This window comes from Acanthaster planci, linkage group LG15 (genome assembly GCF_054643075.1).
Source record: "Acanthaster planci isolate LZ-2023a linkage group LG15, COTS_SCS, whole genome shotgun sequence".
NCBI classification, from domain to species: domain Eukaryota; kingdom Metazoa; phylum Echinodermata; class Asteroidea; order Valvatida; family Acanthasteridae; genus Acanthaster; species Acanthaster planci.
In genome coordinates, this window is record NC_141791.1 from 6668151 (window position 1) to 6684479 (window position 16329).

At 42.5% G+C, this 16329-nt stretch overlaps 1 protein-coding gene across 1 annotated transcript; it reads right to left on the reverse strand.

The window, feature by feature from the left end:
• Window positions 1-204: 204 nt before the first annotated feature.
• On the reverse strand, window positions 205-13458 carry LOC147796632 (uncharacterized). Its single transcript, XM_087146981.1, has 7 exons — window positions 13304-13458; window positions 9220-9441; window positions 8082-8144; window positions 7315-7467; window positions 4679-4807; window positions 4258-4390; window positions 205-1326 (listed from the first exon to the last, which is right to left on the reverse strand). The coding sequence occupies exons 2-7, from the start codon at window positions 9430-9432 to the stop codon at window positions 974-976; spliced, it is 1044 nt and encodes a 347-aa protein (XP_087003107.1). The 5' UTR covers window positions 9433-9441; window positions 13304-13458; the 3' UTR covers window positions 205-973.
• Between the last annotated feature and the right edge of the window lie 2871 nt (window positions 13459-16329).

Sequence of the window (16329 nt, forward strand, 5' to 3'; positions counted from 1 at the left end):
AATTAAGAATAATGGAAGCGAACAGAATTTTTAACTGCGATTATTTATACAGTCAGTACGATTAAAACATAAGTTTGAATTACATACTGTTAGTATCGATTTTTTTCACTGACATTTGTTTCCAGGGATTCTCATGTTCCTGTCATTGTCTCATAATCTGAGGAATTGATATCTAAAAGTGAAACACGTGATATCAAGGCAGGATTTTATTTGTTTCGCCTGTGATTTTTTATTTCTTAAGTGCTGTTTATTTTTGTGTTATCTCTGTCGACAGTGATTTGCACCACAGCAAGTTTGGCTGAATTTGGTACAATAGAAGTAAAACTACTTTTCGTTCGATCACTCCTTAACTTTTTTCCACAGCCTTTTTTCCCCGATAGTGTTTCTTATCATTTAAATTCTGTTTTACATATCCAACTACACAAAAATAAGAGATATCGCCAAAGTGAGCATGAATGTGACAAATGCTTTCCAGAGGTTTAGCTAAATTTTGGCCAACCCCGATTTACTTCACACTAAAACAAATGTTGAATTCAAATGAACTTGTTTATCCAGAGACTGCTTGAAGTAAACACAAACCTTTTAATGTTGGAATGCAAATACACTTTAAACAACAATAACAATGTAATAGTAATGGTATTTCTAATGCGCAAAAAATAGACTATTTTCTAATGTGCACAACGAATGACAGAAACCCTGCTAAACGCTAATATGTACCATCATAGTAATAGAAATTTTCCACGCAGTGCTATAACCACTACAGAGCACGCCATATACATTCACAATGGTTTGATTGGGCAAACTTGGTTTTGAACCTTTTGAAACTGTTTCCCAAGTGTAACAAAAGACTATCACATGTAATTGTTTCATTTTCTAAGCTGATTGGGCCATCTAAGTTCAGTGGGTATTCGCTTCAATATAAATTCAACGCCAGACGACAAAACTTTGGGAAGGAGGGACCATTTACGATGATTTAAGAAGTTTCAAGAAGACCTTTCTTGTCATCGTGATGGAAATGGAAATGCTCACTTCCTCCGGTTTCGGCAACGCCTGTCTGGTTAACAAACGCCTGCGGTCCTTCGGCCGTCTGCATCCCGGCTCCAGCGGGCCTGGTCGGTGGGGCTTGGCCCGGTACAGTGACAACCAACTGCTGGGGAGCAACGCCGGTCGACTGGGGGGCAACATTCACAGGCTGCGGTGCTTGAATTGCAGGACCTCCAACGTGTTGGGGAGCGCAGGCATTTCCTTGGGGAAAATTGGCAACTTGCTGGGTGGGGGCCACATTGTAATTGGTCGCACTCGCACACTGCGGACCAGCCGAGGTTCCTGCAATGATTCAACAGAGCGAGACAGATCTAATCAAACTTGATTCAAGTCGTGTGCACTATAGCTGTAGGGATTTGGTGATACGTTTCCTCTTTAATATGATAATACAGTTCGCTTCTCCGATAGAAGGTTGCCGCTACAAAATTCTCGGCACTGCCCCGTCAATGGTGTCCGTGTCACACCGTGCACCATAAGAAAATAAGTAATACCCTCATGATTTTTGTTTTGATATTGTAATAATTCCACAATGTGTGGCAACCTCTAAGAAACTACAATTGCATGAGTCAGTTTCATGTGGCTTGAATTCACAGTAGGCTCCTGGTTAGTTAGTTTTGTCTGTATTAACAAAGCGCAGAAATACATGAGTTCGCTAAAGCTCGTCCTCTTTTCGCGTCGCTTCGGAAGAGTTCAGACGATCGTCCGATTGAAGCAAACGAGGCGAGAGCTAACCTTCGCTATTCTAGTTATAAACTGCATACAAGCCTAAGTTTCAGAGTAAGTAAGTTGCCAAAATAAAACCTCAAAGAACCATCATGGCATGTGAGAGGGGCGATTCTTTACTATCTTGGGAAAACGCAGGCTTCCTTCATAGCTACTTGTCGACAGTGCAGTGACACGTGTTTGGCATCAGTTCCACACTCAACGCTTTGCAGTACGTTAAAGTGGGTGGGAACAATCCATCAACTCTCCAGCTACCTAACTTTTGTATATCCAAAAAACATCTGCAAGGAAATCAGCGGTTTTTGCTAGCAAGTTCAGGTTGTATTCGTTTTGACAAAATCTTCCCTTGTAGTGGGAGGGGAGTGCGTGCTACGTCCCAAAATGTTGCAGGGCATTCCAAATCCAAACAAGACGGACGCTCTCCTTCTTAGATGTTCACCTGTCAAGAAACCCAGACGGTAGGCCTACCCTCAACCGGTACCACCGTGTCCAGTACCTGCACCAGTGATCTTTCAACCGCCCAGCCATCAAGACCTCGGTCATCAACCGCACCTTCGGCCGCAGAGCCTACGAGATGTGCAACCAAAACAACCAACGCCAAAAACTCTACCACATCAAGTCCGCCCTCAAGATGAACGGCTACCGCAACCAACTATCAACCGTTCCAAGCCCTCCCCCAGGACGTTAGGGTCTTCTATACCCGAAGTCCCCCCGTCCCTCACGGCATTAGTGTCACCTATACCCGAACCCCCCCCCCCCATCCCCAAACGTCACAGTTTATGGGTTTACCTGGGCCCCACCTCCCACCAATTCCGGAGCATCCTGCAGTCGGCCAACATCAAAGTATATCATTCAGCACCCAACAAGCTGCAGGTTGCACTTCACAACCACAAGGACAAGCACTCATCCAGCAGTCGCCCTGGTGCATATCGCATTCCATGTGAATGCGACCAAGTATACATCGGGGAAACCGGCAGGAACCTCCCCACTAGACTCCAAGAACACCGCTCTCACGGCCGACGAGGAGAGTACGACGTCGGCCATCTTCAAACACGCACACTCCACGGACCACCGCATCGAATGGGACCAGCAGATCTCATCGCCCCCATCCAGAACTGGCTCCCAAGGCGAATCCAAGAAGCCACCGAGATTTTCCGGCACAACACCGTACCTCAAGACATCGGTTTCAAGCTCAGCGACATCTGGCGCCCACTACTAGCACCCAAACAGACACCAACTCCTGGGCAGTAGGGTCCCCTATACACGAAACCCATGCCCCACCCCAGGCGTTAGGGTCTTCTCTACCCGAAGCCACCCCCGTCCCCTCCCCCCCCTTGGCACAAGGGTCCCCTATACCGGATCCCAAGGTTTCCCGCCAATTCCATCATCCCACACCGCCACAGGACCCAACACCCTCACGCAACAGCGCACACGCTGAGTCACACAACCCGCGAATCCGGTTCCACGCTCCACGATTACCTTTATAACCAGCTATCCACTCCAGTCCGGCACACTCTCCTGAGGACGGCCAGAGCACACTGGTCGAAACGTCGTGTTAACTCTCACCGGTTCTTTTAAGAACCACACCTCGCACAGAAGAGATTGATTCCATGGTGTACCCGCAACATTTTTCTAATTCCAAATTCTATTGTATTCAGTTAAAACGACTCGCAGATGGAACAAAGTCACCACTTCTTGGGGGGGGATCATGAACAACAAACCTTCCTTCCTATAACCTGACCGTACTTGTGCAAGGGATATTTGATGTGAGGTCGTGATATTAATAACGATCTACTGATTTCATCAACGCTAAATTTATATACATTTTTTAATTAAGTCTGGTGTCCAGACACACATTTCTTACGAATGAAACGGCACATAAATTTTGCTATGAATACAGTGTACCGTATTACACACCAAAGCATTTCGTCCGAATTGGTGCTTAGTGTGAAAATGGCTAAGTGATGTATAGCCGACACCAATCCTTCCCCTTCAGAGCTGAGTCCACAAAGCCTCGATTCTAAGCAGAATCCGAGTCAATTTGGGGCCCAAGTCTGGAGTTAAGTCGGAGTCCCAATTGTCAAGTCCTAGCCAAATCTGAGTCCGGTTGTGAAGTGGTTGTTACAGCAACTTCAAATGTAACAGTAGACTGATGGTCAGAACAAGGAGAGTGTAGACTGAGTGAATGTTTCACCCAGGAAGCATGTGAGGCGGCATACTGAGCAGTACTAAGCCACAAGAAAATTGGACTCGAGTGCGAGTCCAATACTCCGTTGGAAAGCATGGCTTAAAATGATGTGATGGTCATCTGACAACCATAGACAGGTTATTTTTTCTCATACATCAAAGAGTCTCTGTCAATCTACTACGAGAAGTCGGTTCCTCTGGTTCGTTATGGGTGCTTTGCATCATATGCATTGATCTTTTGGAGTCACCTCTGCACTAGAGCGGTTCCTAAAATAGTACTGGATCGGCCTGAATGACACCTACCTTTAGCGGCAGCAGGCATCCGCACGGGCTGTTGCTGGAGTTGCTTTTGCACATTCATGCCTGCTTGTTGCTGTTGTTGCATGGTAATCATGGGTACAAACAGTGCATTGGCTGGTTGAGGCACGCACTGCACCTTTGAATAAAAAAGGCGTATTCCAAATTTAAAACTGTAAGCTTGTATTAAAAGCAACAACTCTGTAAGTCTGGAATGTGGCGCGACTGATTTGTCATTCGGCAATATGGTCCCAATGTAGATGAGTCTACTGGCCTTTTGTCATGTGCACGTTATTGACTCGGATTTCATTTAGGATCCAAGTGTCTTTTTGGAAACATTTCAGAAGTCATGAAAAACAACTTGAAATCAAATCATTGATGGTGGACATCTACTGTTTTCGAAACGAAAGCTGTAAAGACCACATACCGTAACTGGGGTGTAGGAGTTGCAGCACACGCAAACGCCATAGCAGGACATAGAGGCAGTCACGATGCTGATGATCATCTCAGCCAGGCCGAGTATGGCCAACAATGAATCAACGGCTTGACGAGATGGCTGTGAAATCCACAACGAAGATCGTGTCAGGTGAAGGCAACAGAAGCAGTCGAAACCAAACCCAGCTCCCCTAAAATTAAGATGTGTCACTGGTTGCAAGTTGTTGGTACAACGCCCAAGATGATGACATAGAGAACCCACCAAGAATCAGAGGGCGACTCTGACAACGTCAGTGGTGCAATGTACGTGCCCGTAAGAAGTCAACATTAAGCGGACCAGCCTCATGACAGTTGATAAGTAGGAGGAAGGTGGAATGGTCCCCATTATAAGTAAAGCGGACGAGCACACTCAAAATATCCAAGAAACAGGTAAACAGTAAATGACGTCTGTCTCGTACATTACGATTTGTTTACTTAACTAAAGAAAGTAGTTAAGTAATAATACAATGAAAGCGTGATCACGGTCAACAGTTTCCTAACAAGACGAGTTCGTTATTGTACACTGCAGTACGACAACACACGATACAGATCGTAACAATGGTCACATTGTGCACCGCCTCCAGACATAGGGATGTAGTGACGAAAAATACCAATACAGGACTCTTTCTAGGCCCTGTAATTGGACTGAGCACGCTTTAATTAAGGGGACCATGAAAGAGAAATAATTTTTGGGGGGTGCAATGCCAAATACGATGTCATTCAGGGCGCTGAACATATCAGTGCTGCACCAATTTGTGCACAGAAAATTTCTAATTTTTTTTAAACACTGCACTTTCGTACATTTCAATTCCTTTGGCAGTTTATTATTGTGTGGGTAATAGGCAATAAGCCAGGAAGCAACCTTTTCACAGAAAAGTTGTCAAATAGTAAATTTAGAGTTCATAATTGGAACATGGAAACATGCAAACTGAACCATGTCTTTCTGGGTTTAAATCATAGGAAAAGCGACCTCATTTGTTCAGAAATGCTTGTTCAATTTTGAACGTTTATAAAGTGCGCTTTTCAGTTCATGTACAAAAGATTTCAAACCGTCTGCATAAATTGAAGAAGAGTACACAGATACATAAAAAGTTATTCTAAGAAAATTAATTTCATGGATCCTATAAAATCATTTAACGAGGATCTATTGGAGGGCAAGTCTGGTACCTGCAGTTGCCGTAATTCCAGCTCAAGTTGCTGCAGATAAAAAGCTCGTGGTTGGATCTTTGTTATATAGGCTATAGGGGTCCACTGCAAAGTGTGGAACAGGCCGCCCGGCCTATACGTATGCAGCAAGGTATGAGACGGAGAGAACCCCCCCCCCTGCTTTGTGTTGGTCATTGTCTCGCAGGAATCTGCAGAATTCCTTTCAGACATCTTGGGGGGGGATGTGTCAAGTAACAATAGTCTGGAATGTGTATGGGGATTGGACATGTTTTTGGGGGGGTACCCCTCGGTCTCATTTCTTGCTGGGTATACGCCCGGCCTTCCCCTCGGATTCCGCTCGGTTTTCTTGACTGAGTGGGGGGCGCGACCGCAAAAAAAAACCAAAAACGGAGCCTTTTTGGAACTCGGATAAAAAACGATTAAAAGGAATTGACGGAGTAACCTCCATATAAACAAGAACAGGCAAATTGCTTTTCTCATTATTATGATCAAACGTTTCTCGCGTGGGGCGAAAGTGACCACAATGTTTGCGGTGCATTTGCCTAGGGGTGAATACAAGGTTTTCTACTCTACGAAAAGAAATTTAAGAGGATTTTTCGACTTTGGGAATTCTTTGCAGTGAGGAACCGTCCTTCAAAAAGCAAAACATTCAGTCGAAATTCGAGTAGAAAGTGTTCACAGAATTATAAAATGCAGTTTTTCGGGGTCATGACCAGGCAAAGAGTAGGAATGCATGCAGAAGGTACCCACAGACTTTTTACGGCTGTAGTATTGGTTGGTGTGTGTCAGTAACGCAAATTAAACCTAAAAGAGCCGGGTTATTTTGGCCCATATAATGGCCGGGGAGGGGGGAATCCCACCCACAGAACTAGGCTGTGCCTCTTTCGATTTTTTTACTTAACATGCTTAATAAAGCCATTCCTTATCATTAGAAATGTGAGGTTTGAACATAATCAGACAGAGAGTTTTGTTGTTACAGTCACTTGAAGTTCAAGGCTCACAATGCATGCCAGGCTGCGTTCATTGAGCACTGCAGTGGAAAAAAATTAAACATTTATTGCTGACCCGTCTTGGAAAATGGGCGCTGCACAAGAACGGTATCTGGTTCGTGACTTCATCACAATGGCGGACGCGCCACGATTAGCAAAGGTTCCCATAAGATGATCGCTGAAGTTGCGCGAACCGATATTCGACTTGTTAACGAGTTACTCTACAAACTCGTCAAGGCTTTACTCCTAAAAATGTGTGCTGTTTGAACTGTTGCGTTGTGGGGAAAAATGTAGAGCCCCTAGCTTTTCTTAGGGTTGATCCTAAATTGGTGTGACCTGGTTAATTGAATTGAAAGAGCAGTGGTAGCTTTATTTTGCTTTCGTAAGTTCCCCATTACGATGGGTCACTATAGAATGAATCATGCCCTTTTACCGGTCCAACAACACACGGAACACTGTCGTACGACCGTCCGGGATCTGGATGACAATCGTAACCGGAGTCGATAGCGATCCCGACGGCAGAGGCAACCAGCAACTGGAAAGCTGCCACTGCTGTTAGTATGGACATCACCATCACTGCAATGACCTGGAACGAAAGCAAAAATGAGAAATCGTCATAATTCAGCCACAGGTGTGGGCTTTCCCGGTGTCTGACTCCACCTCAATTTTGCGTACAATTTGGTATTCTTCTTAATACAACGGGGAAAAGCTGCAGGTGGAGGTGATCGCGTTCTGTTGAAACGTGTGGTTCCTTCTTATGCGTCGCGCGTGCACTATGCAAGTTCCCACCAGCCTGTCTCTCGTTTACCACTGTGAGACGGAGCTTCCAGTCAGATACGATTTAGAAGAAAGCTCTTTTGTTCAAAACAAGAAGCCCCAATAGAGTTCGAAGTCCAAAGTTCCAAGCGGCCGTCGGCCAGCAATGAGCCCCGAGCTAGACCATGAGAGGGCGTAACTTTCCTGGTTACGGAGGCTCCTTTGGTGGGAACTGCACTTGTTCACAAACGGCCATAAATGCACGCGTTACGGTCGCGTCGCTGCCAACAAAATGAACACTCCCTACCAACATGGCTCTTTTCAACCAATGACGGGTTGCTTCTGCTCAAGGCGGATATGGTCAAGCAAGCTGCAACACTCCCTAATTGCTGCCTTGAAAGGTTCAAATTGCCATTTACTGGAAAGGAAAGAATCATATCTTACCATGCATTTGTTGCTCTTTTTAAACTCAGCGACCAAACCCAGAAATCCAGCAAAGGAGAAAAACTACAGAGACACAGAGACCAAATCACAAACAGGCAGCAATTACCTAAGGGCATTACAACAACGAATTCATTGCATTCTGCCAGTCTGTGTTATAGTTCATAAGCTTACTATTGTGCAAAGGTCGACCGCTCACCACCATCGAATAAAGCTCTGAACACACTCAGTGCATTGTATATATTACTTCTTTTTTTCCCATCATTTTTTAGAAAAAAGTTCCAACAATCTTCTGTTCCATTTTTCCACAAAAACGGGGAAACAATTACATGTATTTTTAATACATTTTTCTTTCTTTCACAGAATGTTTTGAATATTCATTTCTATAAAACCACAGACTTTCCATTAACACAAAGTCGTAAAATGACAGATTTAATTTAAAGGGTTTTTTCCCTTTTGTCGTTTTTCCGGACCCCATTATGGGTCATTCCGTGAATAAAAGAAAACCAGGAAACAAACTAATAGGGTAACAGAAACAAATGCGGCTAATTCTGCTGAAGGAATTTATTTCGCTTTGTGTAATTCTTTAATTCTTTCAAAGTGATGTTTTCTTTCGAAATATTAACATAGTTATAGAAGAAAATTTTTGGGGAGATTGGAATTCAATAATGATAATTAAGACAATAAGACCAAATACATGTAAACGTACATGACCAATCAATTTACAGTGGTACATGAACCCCCCTAAAAAACGAATTGAACCGAAATTCAAGTCTTTTGCTATCGGTACTAAAATGGGTCATATTTGTAATACAAGTATGCCAAGCACCTTTATATCCAAACAAAATATTTCACAATTTAAAGTATTTCACATGACGTATTATCCGTCCCCATGCATATATGACACGTAAAATGACATACATAACAACGACATAATTTCTTACATAGTCATGTTGTCAAAAGACTGCAAGGAAGTGCTCGGAAAACTGTTGTTTGCATAACGAAGTTTCTGCAAGGAACAGGGTTTAATAATAGTCTTATAGCAACTCACGAGGCTCCCCTGTCAGAGCAATATCGATTGATTTCCATTTCCCCTTTCAACTTCAATGTACGCAAGGAAAATGCAATCGACGCCACTCACCACAAGTCCACTCCAGATTCCCCATCCAGCATACGAAGAACTGCAGCGAATTATTATGGCAACGATCCCCAAGAGAGTACTCAGACTCCCCAGCACGATGTGGACTATCGATAATCCCATCAGTCCGGGAACCTTCTTATAGGATGTGTTGGGTCTAGGGCCATTTCTCAAGGGCTGGCCAGACTGCTGTGTGATCACACCGGGCTGGGTCATGATGATCGGCTGGAAAAAAGGTTACTTAAGTGCAGTTAAACCATAGAGCAAGGTCACTTAAAGCATCTGGATGAATACAAAATGGTTCTCATCACGTGGCACTTTGTCGCTGCCGTTATGACGACTTTCACATAACAACTCATTACAAACCTGAGCAAGAAACATTAGGCCAGTTAACACTGATTTACAGGTTTACATCAGTCAGGCTGCAAAGAAAATCATAGGGATGGGGAATTTGGATTGTAAAAGTATATTTCATGAATTTCGCGTGTTTACATGCAGGTTTGTTTTCACAGCTTCTGTATTTTCACAGCCAGTACAGCTGACATTATTCCCATTTCAAAATGTGCACTGTCAGGGTATAGACCAAATTCGCTTACGCCATCAAGGCGGTGTCACTGTCAATCAGGCTCGCGTGGAGGGATCCCAATGCGACGCTTTCAAGCGTCGATCTGCGCACTTCCACGTTTGAAAACTAGGCTGTATGTGTCAGCTTTAAATCTAAATACGATCAGACGATTAAAAGTAAGGAGTCAAGGCACAGAATACATGAATTATGTTAAATTCAGACTTTTCTGGCTGCAAATTTTTGTAGAAGAGTCTGTCAGGATGACTCCACACGTCAAATCAAACAAAAAATAACGGCAATTTACCGCGACTTAGCGATGGTTGTGTATCTGCATTTGCAGTGGGCGTGGTTTAAACTGAAGTGGCATCGCACTTATGAACCGGATATTGCATGTACTGTGTGGACTCCGTGGGCGCGCGCGATGAAGTTCAACACATAGAGCTTCGGTTTCAATAAGTTAGCGTGTTAGCGTAGCGATTCTTTCTTCGCATTCCACCAATGATGCCCGGGTTCGAGTCCCGGCTTGGCCCAGGCTTTGAGTGCATTTGGTTTCCAATCCGTGTTCGTTCTCGCACTCCGGGTACCCCGGTTTCCTCCTGCCTCTAAAACTGGACTTTCTTCCTAACTCCGTAATGCGATGCCGATTAATAAAGTGTATGAGTAAACGTACAGTTATTGGCGCAAATAGCCTGAGATGCTGAAAGCGCCATTAAAACAAAAACAACATCGGTTTCGATGCCGACATGCGCTGACGCGAAATCCGTCTATTCCTATTAGGAGCTTGAAGCTTGGCGAGCGCGTGATTATGGTTAGCAGTGCGCTCCCACTGGCTGATAAGGAAGCATTCAACGTGAATCTCTTTTGTTCAAGGTGCATCTCTTTTGTTCAAGGCACACCCAGAAAATAGACCAGAAATATGTCCGCTGAGTTCATTCATAAAAGTTATATACTCATATTTTATGAGAGTCCTGAGAGCCATGGAAATGGGACATTGAAGAAATATGGCACTGAACCACTGGCCCAGAATCAGGGCTTCCAATGCTGACCAATTTGGATGCAATCTGGTCCTAAAGTGGCACTATTTAGCTATTTTGCAGAGGGATGCAATTTCAAAATGGCTACTTTTCCAGGCAGTGAAATTTCCTTCATTTTAGGAGTGGTCTGCTTTGGGTGAGAATTTCTCTAGAATTCACCGGTCAACTCACCAAAAAAGTGAAAGGAAAATGAAATACGACATGTTAATATTTTGCTGTGCAGCTTGGACACCTGTGAGAGTTGTATATTTGAAGTAATTTTGAAATATAAGGTTTTATCATTGGTATCTATGGGAATTTGGTTTTAGGGGTGAACCCTTCATGCACGTGGGGACACCGCAGTAATGGCTCTTGATTATTGTCACCGGATCGGTCTATTCTAGTTCTTGTGAGGTACTTTGGTAAACCACAGATGTAGAGAAAGCTACATGTACATGAACAAACCACCTGTACTTCATCGTACACTGTGAACATGTCATAATTATACGCTTGCCGTCCGTGTCTTATAGAGGTGTACAGACTTTTTGTAGGTTGGTCCATTTGCATGCATTAAACTTCGGCAAAGGAGCATGGGGCTATTCAACACATAGAGGCCTTCGGGTATTCATGGTAAATATACCAACCCCCTACTAAACACAGCAAAAGCTGTCCACGGCCGTTTACGAAACGAGTGGCTCAGCCTCAGTCTTTGGCTTCATTGGTTCTAGTCGGCATGGTCGGAGTCTCCTCAAATGGCTGGAACCAGCGAAGACTAAGCCTGAGCCACTCGTTTCGTAAACACCCTCAAATTCGGAGTACCGTGCACTGAAAAATGGACTGTGGTATATTTTAACCCAAGGGAGGGTGACAACTACAACTACCCAATACTTTCGGTTGTTTCAGCCCAATTTGGAAGATTGAAATTAATTTCTGGTTTGTTTTAACTAAATAGTAGTTAATATTCACTCATTCTGTGGGTGACAAAGGAAACTGAAAGTAATATTCATTCCAAAATTGGATTAACACAGCCCATATTTGGGTAGTTGCGGTTTTCAAACTTCCCTGGTTTAAATTTTAACCCAGGCAATTTAGCAGTGTGCTATTACATAGCTAGACCACCGTACTGCCATATGCATACATCATGTTACGTGTCGTGATCCAGAGATCAGAGCTTGTTCCCGAGCACAAACATACCGGTTTATTTGCGTAGGGGTGTACTCTAACCTTGTTATCGACGGTCGGCTGTTTCCAAACATTCGTTATTTATTTACTTATTTATTTCAGCAAGAAGGAATGCAAAAATACACGCGATCAAATACAACTCAATTCAAGAAACAAAAACGTAATACCCAATGTTCTTACAAAACGTAATACCCAAAGGAATAGGATAAACCCTTGCATCCAAATATAAGCCATGCTCCCACTTAAGTGTTAAGCAGCAAACTTTATTACTTTCAAGAAACTCTCCCCTAGCCTGTATTTGAAAAAAATAAAAGTAATTACACTCTACTGTAAAAAACTAAGAGAATTTCTATAACATCGTTAACTATTGACAGGTAAACTTGAAAGGGGGCCAATTTAAACGAATGGGAGACAAACAAAGAAAGAAATACAAACATCAACAACAGACTGAAGACAGCAGATAAAACACATACAGATGGACCAACAGTGAACTTCAAGCGAACAAGAAAAACAAACTCAAACAAGATGACGTGGACAGGCAGACAGAAAATACATGCAGACAAACAGACAACTAAAAGCTGCATCTGTACATAGACATACAACCTGACGATGGGCACTCAATTTAAACAAACACTCCTACAGCAAGACGGAGAGACAGACAGATAAACTGACACCAATCCAACGGTTAATGGGCAGACCAACAGTTAAAATAATTTCTCACACTACATATACATGTGTATGTACTCCAAACAGGCGTATGTAATCGAAGTATACCTAAAACAACAGGTTCAAACATCTCTTCCAAATAGGTCTTTATGTAATTAAATAGTTGCACAGGTTTGAATATAGCTGGTAGAGATTATTACACTTTTACTGCAAAGGCGCGCTGATTTGGTTACGTTTTAGTGAGAAGTAGACGCTGCTTCGGATCACCATTCGGTCAACGAATTTTCCAGGATTTGGAGCACTCTTCCAACTGAAATTAAGGACTTTGAGGTTTTTGGCTTAACCACTTGCGCCTCAACACAGAATGAAACCTGTGTCCCACTTGTGCTGGTGAACTTGTTAGTCGAATTTTTGTTAGTTCTCTGCCTGTATTTCAGCGTACTTTCGCCAAGATACGCACGACAAGTATCATTGCATCGCCACCATTCGTGACTTCCCAATTTCTTGATCCAGTGCACGGAAAAGAGTTGCGTATCAACAACTCATCACAAAACATTTATGATGATTTTTTTCTTAAATTTCCTACTTGGTATGAAGTGACCATGGAACCAAGGGTATTCCTGCACAGTATCAGTGTCCTATTTACAGTGAATTTACTCACCACGCGTGGATGAAAAGGGAGTGATGATTTCCCACAGGCGGTTTACAATTTGATTTGCCAGTTTCTATGTACGAGAAGCTTAGTCCGTCCACTTGGCCGAAAGGTTGTCGATCCAGTATGTCTGTCTATATATGCAGCTTCCATCCTAGACTGGTTCCTGTCCCTTTTCATGGTCCTTCGAGCTTGTAATGTTCTACAGTGCTGAAGCAGGCTCGCTCAGGTGGTGATCCTCAAGGCCAAATATATTAAACGTGTCACATTATTTTGAATTGCAACTTAATCGCTGAATTGGCAGACATTTCAGTACTGGCCTACAGGTTACTGAACAGTGATCTAAAATCCATTGACGGAGACAAAGTGCATGTAACGTGTTTGATATCATACCACGTGGAGTGTGACCTATATTCTGACCTTCTAATTGATATATAATAAGTTCCTTTGTGTAGTATACTTAGAGTGTGATCAGCAGTCCACAGCACAGATCAGATGATGATGGTTTATCTGCACCATATACCTTTATGCAAGTTAATTATATCTCCCTGGTCCCACAAGTATGAACATATTACAGAAAATTAACATTGTACTGTGGTAAAAAAAGGTTGTCATCATGAAAACGTGTTAACCTATTGTACAGAGTGTTTTCCCTCCACTGCGGAAAACATGATTTAATAACATACATGATACTTTGCAGACAGCTTACAGCTGACCCTATGTTGTATGTTTACAGGATAGCAAAATTTCAAACCAAACTTGTAACTGGACAATTCAACAATCGATGGGCCTTGAACAAGGCCCTAGGAGTGGAAGGCGCGTACTGGTCCTTCAAATTTAACGAATTCAAGTTAGAATTCATTATGACGAGACTTCAGAAGTAATTAAATACTAAAGAGGGCATGGGATCCGGTGGCCTTGAGTATTAAACCTTGGCCATGATAGCCTTGAGGCTTTGGGGTCAAAACTTTGACCTTGGTCTCTGAGAGTTAAAGCCTTGGCGTCTGAGAGTTTAAAGCCTTGGCCTCGGCCTTGAGTGTAAAGCGCAGGTCTTTGACGGTTAAAGTCGTAATTGGCCCTGAGCATCAAAGCCTTTGCTAATCAGAAACATTTTATACCGTGGTACGTTGTGTGGACCTCACCATGTAAGAAAGTCTGTCCCAAGTGACGCGTGGTGTTCATAATGCTATCGATGAAGCAGAATGCCGCTAGCGATATGCTGGTGTACGAACTCTAAAACGTGTACTGCCGTCCGTGTGTTATGACAGCACGTACAAAGGGCTCCGCATGTTGCAGATGAGGGTGAGGACCAGTCTAACTTCCCGCTCAATGCAACCAAACGCTGTCACGTACATGTAGGTCCACTCGACTTCCTCGCGGTCTATCAACTATTTTTGGAAAGAGGAAGATCGAGCTGGATAATAACGTGTTCCAGTACCCATACCAAGAGCAACTAATTATTAAGTATTCGTTTCGAGAAACGATTTGTTGGAAGACAACTACGTTAAATGTTGACATGAGGGGAAACCGTTAGCACGATATATGGTGGAGTCATTTCCTTATCAACGTAGACCCATTGTATAATATGCAAGTTGTTCAGTATCATAGTGTGTTCTGGGACTCGTTTTGTCTTCTTCATTGTCGCTTGTGCAAATATGTCATAGCTTTTCAATAGTCAGTGGAAAAAACAATGACACGAAAACAAACACCCCCAAAAGCCCAAAGACTGTTCAAATGTTTTTGTTGAGACTCACCCCGTCCTGCTAATTTGCCAAACATTGTTGTAGAGGACAAACTAAATCCGTACTAAGATTCACAAAAGCACTGTACTTGGTACAATTCTCAGTATACCCGGGACAAGACTACATGAGGACCCTGTGTTTGGTAGAGATGGAAACTCAGTGAGCTGTGTAAGCCATATTTTTAAAATAAAGTCAAGAGTACTGATAACAAATTCCACCACTTCCGGCCTGCCACTCCTTAATCCCATCACCCACACTCTAACTTTCAAGAATTTGTTGATACCTAGTGCTCGTTTAATTAAAGGATCCATGAAATGAATTTTCTTGGAAGCAGTTTTTGTGTATCTCTAATGTCTTCTTCAAAGTATAAAGACTGTTTGACATCCTTTTTTGGGGTTACATGAACTGAAAAAAACACTGAACTGAAAAGTGCACTTTTTAAACGTTAAAAATTGACCAAGCATGTAGGGACACGGGAGGTCGCTTTTGCTTTGATGTAAATCCAGGAAGACATGGTACAGTTTGCATGTTTTCCCGTTCAAATTGTTTTTTTTCCAAAACTGGTATCTGAAAACAGTTTCGGGGAAAGGTTGTTTGCTTGTTTATTACTATATTCCTACTCAACCATAAATTGCCACAGGAAATTAAATCTACGATAGCAGCGTTTAAAAATCTAGAAATTTTCTGTACACTAATTGGTATAGCACTGAGATTCAGTGCCTTGGATGACATCATAGTTTCGCTTATGAATATGCAAATAGCATTAGCATAAAAATGAAAAGCCCCAAAACATGGGTTCAAATTGGAAAACAAACATTTAAAATAAGGTTATTGAAACCTAAAGGTGAAATCTCCCGCCAGGGTTTTAGTAAAATATTTATATTTTCCGGTCCCTTTAATAATTCCTGTTGCTGATATCTGTTATATGTTCATGATGTTATATACTTTTCTTACTGTGCACATTCTAATCACATGATTTTATGTTTTATATCTTTTAAATTATTCTTTTGTATATGCCCCTTATTGTTTTAGTTGTTGTTTGATTCTTATTCGTTTCTAATCCTGATTGATGTCTATGATACATTGTAATTTTTTGGTAGATTATAAATTTTTTCTGTGAGGCCCACAATTATCATAACAGTAATCTCAATTGTTTGTTCATCCCTCGGTGTCTTAACCATTTTGTGGCCTTTAAATATAAGGTGCGAAGCTACATTCCAGGGCTTCAGTTGAGAGGGAAATCAAAATTCTAAAAGAAAATTGTCTTTCATTTTTGTTTCGAAAAATACGTGC

What these genes read in the sequence shown, in the direction of transcription:
- LOC147796632 (XM_087146981.1), bottom strand. Translation starts at nt 9,432, where the DNA reads ATGACCCAGCCCGGTGTGATCACACAGCAGTCTGGCCAGCCCTTGAGA. An exon ending in GAATCTGGAGTGGACTTGTG is followed by an intron (nt 8,145 to 9,219) that starts GTGAGTGGCGTC and finishes GTGTCTCTGTAG; the next exon opens with TTTTTCTCCTTTGCTGGATT. An exon ending in AAAAGAGCAACAAATGCATG is followed by an intron (nt 7,468 to 8,081) that starts GTAAGATATGAT and finishes CTTTCGTTCCAG; the next exon opens with GTCATTGCAGTGATGGTGAT.